Source organism: Phalacrocorax aristotelis, chromosome 4, assembly GCF_949628215.1.
Source record: "Phalacrocorax aristotelis chromosome 4, bGulAri2.1, whole genome shotgun sequence".
NCBI classification, from domain to species: domain Eukaryota; kingdom Metazoa; phylum Chordata; class Aves; order Suliformes; family Phalacrocoracidae; genus Phalacrocorax; species Phalacrocorax aristotelis.
The window spans coordinates 3,279,135-3,295,148 of NC_134279.1; the positions used below are offsets into that span (position 1 = coordinate 3,279,135).

Below are 16,014 nucleotides of genomic sequence, written 5' to 3' on the forward strand. Positions count from 1 at the left end.
CACAGAGTATTGCCCCTTTTTGCCAAGGGTAGGGTAAGGTTAATTCGTATAAATTGAGATTGTTGGAATAGCCTGGTTTACTTTCTGTGAGTGTTCCTTATGGTCTAAAAGTCCTAGACCTTTCAGATTGGCCCCTGTTACTGAGAATGACATGGATAACTTATCACTGGTTTGGCTTTCAAGAAAGGGGTCAGATGTATATGGTGGGGGAAGTCTGTTTTAGTGCACAACTTCCACTTGTGAGAGGGCGTTCCTGCAGCAGAAATGATAGGGAAAAGCTGGTTCCGTCCTCCTCCCAGATTGTTACTCATTCCGCTTACAGCGGTTGGTCAGCATACAGGGCAGTAAGGAGTTTTGCTGTAGGTTCTGACTTCCACGTTTGAGGTATCGACTGCATGTAAGATTACTACAAGGAAAATAGTATGGAGAATTTCCGTTTGCCATGATTTTGTGCTGGATGAGGTTGCGTAGCTTAGAATGTTTAGTGTATTCTTGCCCAGTTCGGGCTTTTTTTAGCTTCCTGTCGCTAAGCATTATGTTGCCTTTATTGATTTTTAGTTTCTTAGGTGCAAAGCTGGGAAGGGGGGTGGTGGTTGTTTGTTTTGTTTTAGAATTCTGGATAGAAAGTAACTCTTCTCTGTAAATTAAATCCATCTTCAAATACTCTTTCAAATTCAATTGAAATACAAATAAGCATCACAGTCACCATGTGAGGCAGAGGTTACATGCCCTATACCCCTTCATCTTCTACATATTTAAACTGGGTGGGTGCTTTGGTGTATGTCAGAGCTGCACTGTTCCTTCCACTGCTTGTATGCTAATACTTCAGATATGCAGAATTATTAGTTACTTTATGAGGTAATAAAATTTCATTTTTATCAGGGCCCTCATGTAAGTTGTAGTTAAGTACATTAAATTTTAAAAACTTTGACTCTTCTCCTTTTAGGAGAATGTAATCTTTAAGGAAAGAAATATTGGTAAGAAGTCCTACTCTAGAGGTAATACTTTCTCTCAAAGTAGGGGTTTTCACGAGTTGTGTTACAGTCCCACTGTTGTCTTGTAAAAACACTGCTCCAATGACAGATAAATATGTCATCATATTTGCTGTGTGTTTAGTGACTTGTTATATTGAAATGTAAAGATTGTTTCTTTTTCTCTGCAGTTCGAGAACCTTGTGGAAAGCGATGAGGTAGGTACCTGGATTGTAATGTGAAACCTGCTAGTACAACCATTAAAATTGTCACAAAATCTGTATCTTCCTCCCACTTCATGCTGTGTTGTAGACTTACATTGCAGGGGTTTTTAGCTGAGTTTTGCTTGCTCTAGGAATGACTATTTAACACTTTGGGAGAGATGAAGATCAAGAGAGAGAAAACTGGTTGGGGGGAGTATGGGAAGTAATCCTTCCAGGAAGAGAGTACTATGGACATCCAGAAGACAAGAGGAAAAAGGTGGGGGGGAAGAAGGTGTATGTGTGGAAGACATGAAGGAGAATTTGCTCCTAGTGTAACTCCTGTATAAGACTCAGCAAATGCTCTGAGAAAATAAATGGACCTGGGTTGCTTTGCTAAGGAGTTTTGGAGTGCTCTGTCTACAGTTATGGGTAGACTGGCTGAACAGTACTTCAAAAGAATAGAAGTTGGCCTTAAAACTTCACTCTTGTGAAGTTAATATTAATACAGCTTCTTAATGGGCAAGACACACACCACACTTTCAGTATCCTTCCCCGTATTTAAAAACAGGAGGACTAATAGTTTGATTCCTGAAATACCACTGGAATACTCAAGTGAAAAAAAAAAAGTATTTGTTTTACTTAGCCACTACAGTTGATTTTGTAAAAAGATTTTTTTAAATTCCAAATTAATATAGGATTTTTTCCTCCCTAATTTTAAAACCAATATATGTGAGAAACAGTTATTTCATATTGGGTTTATTCCTTCTTAAAACGGATTGATGGGATTCTCAAACTCAGACTTTTTTTTTAACAGGGGGAAAGCCCAGGAAGCAGTCACAGGTAAGACCTTGAGATTCAGGGCCTCTCCTTCCCTCTGCTCTCCTGCTGTGACTATCAAATTTTTCAGTGTGTCTGTCAAAACTGTCTCTTTAGTTGTCAGATACATAGAAAGAATACATGTGAAACTAACCTTAACATTTAACCATGTCAAAAGGGTTTAGATGATAATGCATCATGCAAAGCCTATATGAGATAGTTGAAATGCAGACCCTGGGAACAAGAGTCTCTTTCCAACATACTGTGTTAAGTTACACGGGTGTTAGTGCAAGAACTCCAGTGACATCTTTGTGAGCATGTTAATATTTATGCAAGCAGTAGTAACTTAGAAGTCTGATCTACAGGAAAGACATGAAGGCACTGAAGTGCATGCTTTGGTTGTCTAATTCTAGACATTTTGTATTCTTTAAGTTTGGTAGTTCCCAAAATCTTGTTCCCTGTCAATGGTCCCAAAGCAGCGATATAGCAACCCTTAAAATTATTATTAAGCTTTTGTGATCTTGTTAGATAAATAAAAGTAGACATAAAGTAGGCAGCAGATGAAAGGGAAATTATTTACAATTAGGGGACCTAAAAAAATAGTAAGAGTGAGATTTACACAACAATGATCTTAATAGTTCTGTTAGCAAGCAATGTTTTGTAAATATGCTTTCTATAAAGATACAAGAAATCCTTTGTAAGGGTAAGGAGAGACAGCGTTGTCCTGAGTGCACTGGAAGTTTGGAACTCTGCTCTCCAGAGGAGCAGGCCAAAAGCATGGCTTGTTGAATGTGCATTGAAGGACCACTCAGGAAAGACTATATGGATACATTTAAGTGCAACTTAGGGTTGTTGTGCGTGAATAATAGATGGGGTCTTTACGTGTTTCCCCTGTGCTTTTAGACCTCTGACTGAGGAAGAGATTGCTGACTTGAAAGACAGACATTATGACTCCATTGCTGAAAAGCAGAGAGCTGTTGATATGAAACTTCAGTCAGAGGTAAGCAGTTACCACGACTAGGATGGCATGGATCTTTTCAAGTAGTTAAGATCAACCAGGGACAGGAGGAGATTCCATTTGCGTGAACCAAACAATTGGGTTTTGTTCATCTGTTGATACTTTAGTCTACAAGATAGATTGCTGTGCCACTAAGTTTGCATCAGAGATTGCTTCTTTTTAATAGCTCTTAGCTGAGAAATTGAATGAACAGGCTGGCTCTCTTGACTGAGATCTGTTAAATTAGAACTTTTTTAACGAAAGGCAAAATGGGGACTATGCTTGGATTGAACTTTTCTTGTGCTTAGTTTTTTCCAGAGCTTTTCCTAAAGAAAAAACCCACAATTTGTCGTTTTGTTTGTGTGTTGCAGCAATTAATGGAATGTGATGTGGAATACAATGTAGAAGCTGAGAGTGGTTTTTAATAAAGTGAAATATGCAACTGAAAAAAGATTTAAGTTTTTCACTGTGCAGTTCGTAATAAAATGCAACATGTATTTACAGCAATTCACTAGTAATGATGTTTATTCAATAGGCTAATGTTTAGTTATCTAAACTTCTTGGGATGTTTGGTGGGGGGAAGCTGTTAGATTGAGTTAATGAAGAAAAATGTTTTAGCGGCAGTCAATTTTATTTTATTTTTCTTTTCTAGTAGCTCTTTTGTTTTATTGAACTATAGCTTTATTCATAGGAAGATAGATAGGTTCTGCTTTTGTTAACCATTACTATTTTGTTCATATACAGTTAGCCTTACAAGAGGAGAAGTTAAGAATAGAAGAAGAGGCTTTATATGCTGCACAACGTGAAGCAGCCAGGGCAGCAAAGCAGAAAAAGCTCTTGGAGGTGAGGGGAAAAAGACCCCAATATATATCAGAGCTTCTGTTCTGTTTCTATGTATGCAGACTTCCCTAATATCCTTTACCTCTCAGGAAATGTAATGAGGAAATTGCGTTGGCTTGTAAATTCCAGTAGAGAAAGAAATACATGATTTCAAAGTACAGCTGACTGGAACAGCTGAAAATGATCAGAATTGTTTGAAATGACTGATTGCTGAGTGAAGATTTTTGAATGGGAGATGTATGATTTCAATCTATAATTAGCTTAACAGACTCCTTATGTTACACAGAAATTTCTGATCTTTAATGTGAAGTGATTTGTGATGGTCTCCTAGTAAAGAACCCTGAAACTAAGCACACATTATGACATCATTTAGCCTTGTAAAATGTACTTTGTATACTTGTGCACTTAATTGTACCTTATATCTGCGGTTTGTGGTAACATGAAGATACGTGTTTCTAAGCCATCTGAATTTACTCTTGACCCTGCTCTGAGCAGGAGGTGAGACTGGATGGCCTCTTGAGGTCCCTTCCAACCTCAGCTGTTCATTTTGTGATTTGTGTGCGTAGTAGCCAAAGTCCAGTAATGACATAACAGTAGTTTTTATTAACATATCTGTGCCTGCTTTCAGATGTCTGGTGTCCGTGCTTTTGGAGCTTGGTCAAGCAAAACAAAAGCCACGTTACGCTTTTCCGCATTTTTGGAAACGGATGCTGCTCTGTATCCCCATAGCAGTTATGACGGATGGCTTTCGTGTTGCGCTTCAAAGCTACAGATTATCAGTGCATTTAATACTTGCCATTTTAATAAGCTATGAAAGTATGTCCTCTCACAAATGTCAGGTTGGCAGAAAGGCATATGTTAAAAAGAACATGCTTCACTTTCCACCATCTGTTCATCTATAATGTGTGTGGCTGTGTCATGTTGAAGGAGATGGTCCACTAGATATGTGATATGTGTTCTCTTAGAAGTGAATTTTCAAAAGGTCAGATTTAGGCTAATTGAAAAAGTCTGTAACCTACACTAGGTCTAGGGGAGACCTTTAACCCTGGTCTATCGTCTATATTCGAGAGTGAATGGAAAATTATTTCCAGACTGATACCAATGACTGAGTTTTCATTTAATATTTATGTTGCTAAGTATAGGTCTCATTTCATTTCTCTATCTTCTTGTCATTTGGCATGGGAGGGTTAATTCTTTCTGACCTTTTTTGCCTGCCTTTTTTAACACTTTTTGTCTATATGTAGTCAGCAAAACTAGATCGTTTTATGGCTTTAAGTGGTTTTTGTGGAAGCTCTCTACAAGAAATAATATTTTTCTTGTGTTTCAGTATTTTTAACATGCACTTCTTTATAGTCAGGGCCTAAGATAGAATGCATTATAGAGATTTTTATTTCTTCCTCTCAAAATTAGCACCACTTATCTCCTTTGCAAACAGGCCCCCCCACCCCCATAAGGATTTTAAGGACTTCCAAGGAAGCATTTTTGTGTAAATGTGTCAAGCATTTAACCTTCAAATAAACCGGGAGCCATTTTTGAATACATAGCTCATCTCTCTGCTCTTTGTGGGCAGAAGTTATCTTCTAAATGAGAAAATGGCGTTTTCATTGGATGCACGGCATCCCTTTGAAACCCCTTTGGGTGATGTTGCCCTACTAAACATCAGGGTTTATAAGAGCGGAGAATTTTAATATATGTGTATCCTGGAACTGACAGTGCTAGATATTTGTATGCAACCTGGCAAAATGGGTAGATAATTTAAATAGGATTTTATGTGGGTATGAGTATTAAGATTGTTGCAGGTGCCAATAATAGATTTTTACTGATATGTTAACTATGTTGGTCCCAAACTCCTGTCTTTCTCCCTGCGTACTTAAGTCTTGTCACTATAACCACTGTTATGTGCTAATTCTGCTACTCCTACACTTCCCATTTACTTACTGGCTTCAATCTGCGTATTCTGATACTTATCTAAATACGTGAGGTGGAAAGCGTGCCAAGAAATGAAGCCATCTTCATCTTAGGTTTGAAAAATGCTAGCTGATCCCATGTAGTTGTCTCACAAGACCATTCACCCAGTGAGGAACAATCCTTAGATGAAGTAAAAGTTGACATTAAAAACCCTGGTTTATTTACTGCTGCTTGTCTTTTGCAGGGACAGATCCATTAAGGCTGAGAACAGGTTTTTTAGAAAATAAAGTAGCTAGATACATCAGACTTGTCTATTAAACTGAATCATTCATTCTTATCTTAGTCTTTGTTGTAGTCAGTGAACAATTACTGCTTCATAACTGATGGACCTTTAATCATATAGTTTATGTGCCCAGTTTTTCTCTCATTGTTTTCAAGGCAGGGAAAATTGAGACAACTTTAAGTTGTTCAAACCCTAAAATGTAAGCAGAACCCGACTTCAAAGACATCTGCTCCTCAAGTAACTAGAAAATAAATGCATTTATGGCTCGTCTTGCGTTTTTTTTGTTTGGTTTTTGCCTAATGATACATGAAAGCTTTCTGCCTTAGGAGTGTAGAGGTATTAATACTTTTGGCCCGGCAAGGCAACAAAGCTTTTACTGATATAAATGAAGCACTTAGTGCTGATGCAGACAACCAGAGGAGGTGGCAGTGTTGCTTTGTACAGGGATAAAACGGACCTATAGAAACCCTCCTTTGTAAAGGGTAGGCTGACTGTTCCTGTGTACAGAGCAAAACAAGTCAAATGTAACCCAGGTGTTGCGCACGGAAGATATGTGTGGCTTGAGAAGACAGATGCAGTCATGAGTAAGGTGGTGTTCACAGGTTTCTAGACAAGTTAATGCTTTTTTGGGTGCATGAAATAAGCTAAAATGTTGAGAGCTCTATTCACAAAGCTATCTTCTTTGAAATGGAGAGATTTCTGAGATTAAAAACAGTATAACTTGCTTGTAACGGTCCCCTCGCTATCATAAAACAGACATTTAGTTCGAATGAAAGTCAGTTTTCCTGAGTTGTTCTTAAACTGCTCCAAGGACCAGGACAATGCAGTTAAGGGAATGCTTAGTGTATTGAGTATATTACTGAGTGATTGCATTCAGCTCTTTCAACAATTTACTTCTTTTGATAGCAATGTAGACAGCAAAGAATAACACAGAGAGCGCATGCTGTTAATAATGGAGAGTATCAGAGGTAAGAGCTAATAATTTTTTAATGCTAATTGACAACTATGACTGCTTTTACTCCTGTTCCTCATCTTCCCTCTCATAAAAAAAATTTCAATGTTTTTCAAACTTTACGTACGCAGCATATTCTAACCAAGCAGTTACTGAATGCAGACTGGTTACTATTAATCTGCAAAATTAGAGGGTAGATTGCATTCATTCTGGTTTTCACTGTGCTTATTAGGCTGACGCATACAAAATTGAACCTGCTCCCAGCTACTAATGTATATATGCACACAACCTAGTATTTTATATTAAAAAGGTGTTTATATGTAAAATCGTGGCTAATAAAGAACCCAGAACAGCTTGAAATGCGCAATAAAAATACACAATCATCAAATGGGGGGTGGAATGGTTTATATAGTCTGCTTGCTTCTTCATTAGTATTATTCACCTAAATCTCTTCACCCCAACCTTCTGTGTTCAGTGTTGGGGGAAGGAAAGAAAACCCCATAATAAAAACACTGAAGAAATTGACTGTGGAATGGGATTTGCGTTTAGAAAAAATGCTAAACACCTATTTTTGAATGGAGGAGAAAGGGCGGGGTAGGAGGGACTTTCAGTTAGGGAAATATATTTAGAAAAGGAGCTGTGAAAACCGAGGGTTCATGGCATGAGTAGGAACTAGATTTTAGAAAGGAAGGGCTGCAGTATCAGGATTTGAATTCATTAAAGGAGTTGAAAAGTTAAGAGGCATTATCCGAACTGATGGAGAGAGTTGTTTTGTGACAGTTAATTCATTTTTAACGGGAAGTACTACTAAAAATAGAGCAGAAGCTCAGACTGGGAGAGGATTTGATGAGTAGGAATAGAAAAGCATTTTGTAGATCATCTTAAAAAGATTGGAGTTAAAGATGTATGTGCTTTGTAAGCATGGAACTGGGGTGCATGTGCATTAATGTATCTTTTATGGCATCCTTAGAGGTTTATAAAGCTAAAACCATTGTTCTTACAGCTCTGTGGCAGAGGAAGATCTTGATTCTTTCTTAAGAAATACAAAATTCCAGTATGAAGCTTTTCGAAGTAGTAGTAAGTCTTCCTTTCCTTATGCATGTCTTTGAACGTTAAGTGACTGAAAAGCACAGAATGATAATTTTTCTAGATAAACATAATTTATTCATATTTTAATTTTCACACGAAGTGTGTGTACGCATAATAGAAAAAAATAGATAGAAAGTTCTGTTCCCCTCTAATCCCTGGTGCTTCAAGTGCTCAAAACCACAGCCTATACAACTTGTGCTATACCACTGCAGTTCGCTAAAGCAAGTTCCGTAAGCAAACAAGTCCTGTGCATGTACTTTATTCTGCTAAGGCTTTCCAACCATCTTTGTGGTGGCAGCGTCAATACAGTGGACTTCTCTTGTAAAACCTGTGTATCAAAGATGCAACTGTGTGCATACAGCTTTTCTAATCACCTCTTAGCAAAATAATTAGATTCATACTAATAGTTTTTTCTAATGAAGTGCAAGAGAGGATTTGGCTGCCTATATTTAAAATTCCACTAACCATTTAGAGGAAAAAATGTTATTAGCTTATATCCGTAAATTTGGGTGACAGTACATGATAGTTGCTAAGGTGTTGGAGGACTGATTGTAATTCTTAGGAAATGCTGCCTGTAGTTTGGGATTTTTTGGGGGAGGGTTGGCTTTTGTTTTTTTGCAAGTCTTCACAGAAGTCAGCTTACAGCTTCCTAAATTCCTCTGTAGTTCTAAGTAGATAGTATTGCTACATGTCATCTTGTGACACCTTACTGAAGTTGACTATTAAAAAGCTACTGTATGCTCTTTGAAGTGATGAAGTTGCTTTTTCAAATGTTCCTTAGGTTTAAAGGCCACAAAGCACAATAAGAACTTGCCTTGAAAGTTCAGTTTTGCATATTGAACCTGAAATTCAAGTATGTTTATGAATTAAATATTTTTTTATATAGGACTTTCATCTGATGCTACAGTACTGACACCCAACACGGAGAGCAGTTGTGACCTAATGACCAAAACAAAATCGACAAGTGGAAATGATGACAGCACCTCATTAGATTTAGAGTGGGAAGATGAAGAAGGTATTTATTCTGCCATTCAGTTTCGTTCTGAATTTACAAGTTAAAAATGCTGGTAGCTTAAACTGTATTGACTGTAAATATGTAATTTTTGAAAGGGAAGGTGATTTAAAACTTAATTCTGATGGCATTTCTGTTAAGTGTGTAATGATTAAACTGGAAATTATTTTTAGCTAGAAAATTGTTTATTTTGATTGTGGTTATCTGTCTAATAAATGAATGAATTTCTTTGGATCTTTCAGTAAATAAATGTGTTTTCCTGCATTTTGTGGAACTGACTTGTAAACCTACAGCAAAAATAATGGTAAAGAAATGCTGCCCTCTTGTGAGCCAGTAGTAGAAGGGACAGCTTGCTCTTTGTTTTAAAATGTGGAAGTTGGTCAGGAGTCTCTGAAGTAATTTTAGGAAGTGCTGTTTCTTTACACCCTAATTAGTTTTACTGTAACTTTTACTGGTAACTTATGGTCTGTGTTCCAGGTGAGTATCCCAACCATCCTAACTGCTGCTGCTGTTTGTTACAGATCTTTTCTGTTCTCTTTAATAAATCTACAAAAGCTCATGTCTTTTTTCAAAGTTAATCCAAAATTTTGAGACCTTGACTCTTGAAATGCTCACCAAAAATACACTAGGATTTCTTTTATAGACTGTTTCTTTGACAATGTGTGTAGTTTAAACATTTTGCACTGTCAAGAGTACTAACGCGTGTAGTCAGAAACCTGTTTTGAAAGATCCAACTTTCACGCATTTGCCCAGAAATACCCAGCATCTTTTTTTGGCTAGTGTGTGCAAGAGCTATTAGCATTCTAGAAGAACTGAAGCTAGGGCAGGATCATGTATGTAAAAATAGACTGGATTTTACAGAGTACTTGGCACAAGTGTGGAAATAGTGTTCTGGGAACTCTGCACTCTACGCTGTGCTTACGAAATGGGAAAATTGCTTTTTTTGCCTTCTTACAGCTTGAGTTGTCATCCCACTCCTACATGTTAGCTTAACGTAATATATTCCTAAATAACTCCTGAAAACCAAACGAGCGAGATTCAGTCTATACCAGGCATACCTGCACGCAAAATTATCTTGTACATTTGACCTGAAGTTGAGGGTCTTGTTGCATATGGGCTTGTATTATCCTTGTTGGTGGGCAACTGAATTTTGTGTATGGAATTAAGTCTCATGTTTGCTGCTCGTTGCTCTCCTGTCACGTTGACTTAGCCATACGTATTCATCTGGTATTGAGATAACTAAATAGCAAGTGCTCAGAAGTTCCAAAACCTGCCTAAACAGTTAACAAAATTACTGCATAGTTCTGTTTTTGATTCCTACTAGCCTGTGTTCCACGAAGGGGAATAATTTTTGAGTTGGTCATTGTGACAGCAGTGTATCTCTCCTGCGTGGTAACCTCAAATCTTGAGCAAGAGAATGGTAACAACCTTTGGAAGATTGCTTATGCTCGAGATCATAACTTGCTTTTGTGGCTGCTAACGGGAGGAATGTGGTCATTTGAAAGACGTCCTAGTCAATATTGCAAGGACTTTAGGTAGTTTCTAGCACATTCTTGGTAAATCTGGCCCAGCTTAAGTGTATTGCAATCATCTCCCTGAAGGGGTTGACTGCTTGATTGGGGTAAGAGGTTTAGTTATTGTGTGCGCTGTCAAAACCTACTAGGGAGACCGCACAACTCCAAAAAAGGAAGCGTGTGTGGGTTTAGTGATCTGGGATATTTATGGTCTAGTCACACATTGTCTACTATCAGTAAAAAAGTTGCTTCTGGGGCTGAACACAATGTAGAGAATAACCAGTGTTTTGAAAGAGTACTAATCTTTAAACAAGAACAAAAAAAAAAAACCCCACAACCCTAACAATAGTAATGAAAGATGATGTTGCTTGACTGAGAAGTTGCCAAATTAGGAGGCTCTTAACAGGGAGTGTCTAGACCCTGAAGGAGGCATGACGATGTACTGCAAATGGTAGTGTGTAATCATTATGTAGTGGTGGTACTGAAATGGGATGGCAGATTGGAGCTGTTGGAGCACAGCAGGTGCAGAGCTTGTGCCCTGCCATGTTATGAAGAGTATTTTACAGAAGGAGAAAAGGTGTGAGGAGAAAATGGGAAGGGTAACTGTCGTGGGTTAAATAGACTTTTGACATAGTGATTCTGTTTTCATTCTTTAGTGTCACGTACAGATAACAAATGAGGAACTTGTAGTGCTTGTGTTGGGATTTTGGGGAGTGTATCTTGAGATGGACAACAGCTTTGGTGAGCCATTGCTACCAGTGGAATAATCAAGTTGAAAATAGCTATGTTCTGAAACCCCCATGGAACTTTAACATAAAATCTATCATTTGAGTCTGAAGGGAAAAATCTACCTCTTACATATCTTGTTCCTGTGGTTCCCTGCCGCCCTACCCGAGCTGTGTGTTTCACTTGCAACATTTAACTTTTTGATTATAACAAATTAGCTAGTTACTGCAAATTGAAAAGGGGAGTTTATTTAGGAATGTACAAGGAGTCCAGTGAATAAGGATATTTTAAGTCTTCCCCTTTTTGCCTCCCAGTGGTATGGGAGGGTTTGATGCAATATGATTAAGTCTATAATTACTGACCAAATAGCATCTCTGATGTCTTTGTGCAGTTTTGACCAATGTTTTGCCTTATTTTGTGATATTGGTATACACCTCTTCAGACAAACCGAAGCGCTTTCCTGGACAACTGCGCCCACTATCTTTCTCAATTTTAGTGTGTTTTGAAATGTCTCACATGGTGATGCTTCATCTGTTTGTCAGTAAGTTACAGGAGTGTCACAGGATGCCCCAGACATCCACCTGTTCTGGAAACGGCACAGCACTGAAAATCTTCTGGTATTTACATGCCCATAATATAGGGCAGCAGGCTGCATATGTAGGAGAAATAAGCACTGCCAGCGAGTTGTTTGACTTCCTTGGAGCTCTGTAAAATTTTATCACTGGCTGTTATGTTCATTTGGGCCAAAACTGGCTGCAGACTACGGATTTCATGTGAACACCACCACCAGAAAGAATATGGTGATGCTCAGGAGTGAAATTATCAGAGTCTGAATCTCCAAAGGATTCTTGTTGTTTCTTCTAATGTTCTAACCCAAATGTAAAGGTCCCTCCCTCAAAATTACACCTTTCTCATAAATGTGTCTTAAATTGCAGGCATGAACAGAATGATTCCAATGAGAGAACGCTCCAAAACAGAAGAAGACATACTCCGGGCGGCACTGAAATTTAATAGCAAGAAGCCGGGAAGTAACCCAGCTTCAGCCTCTGATGATTCTAATGGATTGGAGTGGGAGAATGACTTTGTTAGCGCTGAGATGGATGATAATGGCAATTCAGAATATGCCGGATTTGTAAATCCTGTATTAGATTTGTCTGCATCAGATGTAAGGATATCTGAATCTGATCATCAAGACAGATAGTGAAACTGCGTGGCCCTTGCTTATGACCAAATGTTGAGAAGCGAAAGAGAATGTATGAAACAGATTCGCTCTTTTGTAACATGGTTCCCTTTTTCGTATAAATTGATCAGCAAGGAATGGGAATGACTTGCTCTCTGAATTAATTCAGAATTAAGTGCAATTTTATCATCTACCTTCTAAACTTTTATGAAAACTGGGATAATTGTGTATATTTCTGGGTATCTGGATTTAATATAAAATTATCTGCACTAATTTAAGCTTCATAGCTTGACATATCTATATTTTAACTAGCCTCTTTTCTGGATGATGTTTCTACTGATTTTTTGCTTTTAGAATCCATCATTGGCCTACTACTGATCTCAGAAGCAGTCTTACCTAATTTATCTAATACTTGAATATAGAAAAAACACTTCTAAAAAATTTAGTTCCAATATGTGCTTTTTGACCTGTTCTTTAGCTCTTTAAAGGGTGTACTTAGCCAGCTGCAAAACAAATTTCACACATGGTAAACTACATTTTTTTCCCCCCCGTCTAGCTTTTACAGTCTTCCTAGCCTTGTGCTGTCCCCTTATTTTTTTTATTACTTTATGTGAAGCACAGGTAACCTCAACAAACAACATAGTCTAAATCATCAGGTTAGGTAAGATATTGTGTTGTATAATATGCCAGGTTTAGTATGTATGTTTTAGATAGAAAAACAACTAAATTCTTCATGTGTCAAAACTAGAAATTTTAACCAGTATCTAGTGCAGAACTGGGAGGACCAAAGTCTTGATTTCCCCAGTCCCCCCAACCAGACATCTGTTATTACACGGACCCTAAAATTCTTTAGCTGTGGAGAAAATATAATTCACCTTGACCGGAACAATTATTGAAAAGCAACATTCGCTGAGCAAAGTGGGTGAGGGATGACTGCTTTGCTGCTGGGGTGGGGAGAAAAAGAACCTAAAGACTGAATTTCTATATCTGCGTTTTAAAAAAAGATTCCAGTGACAAAACTGTTTAAGTGCTCTAGCTTTCCTGTGCCTCTGAACTGGATGGTTAATACTGCTAACATGGACTGAAATTCAAGGAGGTGTCCAGTGACTGCAATCCTGATTTAATGTATTGTGTGATCTTCCCTGATATTTAATGTAAGTTATACTTTTTAAAAAAGAAAAAGCTCACTAAAGAGGAAGTGCAAAATGCTTGTAGATCTCAGGCTTTCCCCAAAATTTCAGTAAAGCCATTCTACCCTACTGTTACTTTGTGTAGCTGTCTTGTTTTTCCCCGAAAAAAGGGGGGTGGGGTGTAGCTTCACCATTGTGGAGTAAAAGCAACATGCTGTGTTAGAATCTGCATCTTCAGAAGAACAGAAACTGAGCTTGGTGAAAGCTGTGTCACCATTTTAGATCATCTGAGCCAACATATAACATCAGGCTCACTACAGTGTGCTCATCTTCATGATACCTTCAACAAAAATACCCCACACTTGGATTAAATATGTACAAATAGCAACACTAATGAACAGATGCATCTTGTTGATAACATTCCATTTCTTAAACTGTAGCTATGTCATTAAATATTTTAATGTCATTACGTACATTCGCAATGCCTGTAATAAGCTTTAAAAATTTGTACACATCAAATGTATATTTTTGCTTTGGCATAAGCTACTACTATATAACTTCTCCTGAATGTTTACTTGTATAATATATTCCTATGGAAACTGAGGCACCTTTCTCAACATGTAAATAACATGGTTTTTACCTGTTGGAACTGTAACTCACCTTGCGGTGGTCACTACTTTTTCCTGACCAGTGAACATGAGGTTAACTTGTCCTGACCATGCTTTGAGGAAGTGAACTAGCTGATAGTGCTGCTTGTAGAGTGAAAAAGGAAGCTGATGCCAGTCAAGGGCTTTTACTGTGATGGGCATGTTCTGTAGCCATGATTAATAGCATCCTGCTTTTCAGAGTTCAGTGCACTGCACTGAGTGATTTAATTATGGTCAATACTTGTGGAAACTTAGGGAATTGAAAGATTACATAAACAGCTCAAGTGAAACAATTCAGCAGTACTGTAAAATGCATATCTGTACAAATTTAGAAGTTATTAAAATTTTCAGTTGGTCTTAAAGTTTGGCAATGTTTTATCTGTTGCTGCTTTTGTGGCTGCCATGTCATACACAGTGAAAGCAGTGTCTGAAGAAAAATTGTTAAGCGTTACGTGAAATTATGTATGTGTTGGCCAACTAAGGAAGACCTGAGTAAACCCTTAGCTGGTGCATTTTTAACTACTGAATTCTATAGCATCCCTTCTGAGACCTGTTGCTTTGGAAGGGAAACTCTAACTAAAGATGTGGTAATGGAAGACTTGAAGAACTGGGAGTGCAGAGCCCTTCTTTTATCAGAAAGGAGCAGCTGTACTTCAGAGGTAAGATAACCTTCCTTGTGTAATGCAAGCATCTTCCCTGTCTTCATGTCTGAGCTAGTCTGCTGTTTGAGTTGACTTAGAGTGTGCCTGTATACAGGAAAGATAGGGTTTTTAATAGGAAACTATTATTTTTAATTCTGGAAAGGGCTGTAGGAAGTTGTTAATCTGCTGATCGTATGTTTCTATGCTGAAATTGAGCTGTTGTTGAGTACAAAATCATTTGATGTGACTATCTGGGCAGTCTGTTCAGAGTTAATTGGTTAAGCATGAAATTGGTGTTTCAGCATTGTCTTTGAATATTCTGTAACTGAATACTCGGATAGCTGAGCCAAGCAAAAAATAATCAGAAGAGTTAGCTGCCTTTCTGTTCATATTATTTTTTACAATTAAGTATCTGACTAATGGAAGCCTCAGGGCTTGGGGAGGCTGAAGTAGAACCTGTTTCTGGAGAACAAAGTATGTTTTGGTATGCCTATACTGAAACCACTCTTTCAGTCAAAACAACTTCTGCTGGTCAAATCAACACAGTGAGAAGACCCTCCTACAAGAGGATTTGTTTTTTTAATGTGTTCTTTGGTGTTGGTGCTTACCCCAGGTAAATACAGTTGTAGAAATTGAGTGTTTGTAAACTATTAAATTGCTGAGGTTTTTTTTTTCTTCCATTCCCAAGGTTTTTTCCTGGTTCCTGGAGATGTGCCTAAAGAATGCTCTGCTCTAGATCTTTGGATATCTGTAGAGCCCCTCTGTACAGAGCAAATAGAAAATCTCCTGAGAGGCAGCACTCCAAACTCTGCAGACCAGACGGAAGACTTTTCTCAGGCAAGTACTGTTTGTAGATGCTTCTGTTAATATGTGGCACTTGAAAATTAGAGACTGGGGGTGTCACTTTGGCTTTAGATAAAAGCCCAGAAAGTGTAAGCAATTAATATGATCAGTGCCATAGGTTAATGTCTTATGTGACAGGGCCAGCGAATAGAAATCGGGTAACGATACTGCTTAGTGGTAGTATTAACAACGTGGGTTTTAAGCCCAAAGCAGTATAAAACACGAAGCTGCACATTATCTGTAATTTAAGAGCATTACTAGG

General features: G+C 37.9%; 1 protein-coding gene across 1 annotated transcript in view; it reads left to right on the forward strand.

Annotated features, from left to right (window-relative positions):
* Nucleotides 1-14,630, forward strand: part of AP1AR (adaptor related protein complex 1 associated regulatory protein) — a 20,314-nt gene extending 5,684 nt beyond the window's left edge. The window contains exons 3-10 of the mRNA XM_075090076.1: nucleotides 1,163-1,189; nucleotides 1,989-2,014; nucleotides 2,894-2,990; nucleotides 3,732-3,830; nucleotides 6,925-6,986; nucleotides 7,974-8,047; nucleotides 8,946-9,074; nucleotides 12,247-14,630. Coding sequence (XP_074946177.1) covers nucleotides 1,163-1,189; nucleotides 1,989-2,014; nucleotides 2,894-2,990; nucleotides 3,732-3,830; nucleotides 6,925-6,986; nucleotides 7,974-8,047; nucleotides 8,946-9,074; nucleotides 12,247-12,512 — 780 coding nt within the window. The 3' untranslated portion in view covers nucleotides 12,513-14,630. The remainder of the gene's footprint in view (nucleotides 1-1,162; nucleotides 1,190-1,988; nucleotides 2,015-2,893; nucleotides 2,991-3,731; nucleotides 3,831-6,924; nucleotides 6,987-7,973; nucleotides 8,048-8,945; nucleotides 9,075-12,246) is intronic.
* The last annotated feature ends 1,384 nt before the right edge of the window (nucleotides 14,631-16,014 follow it).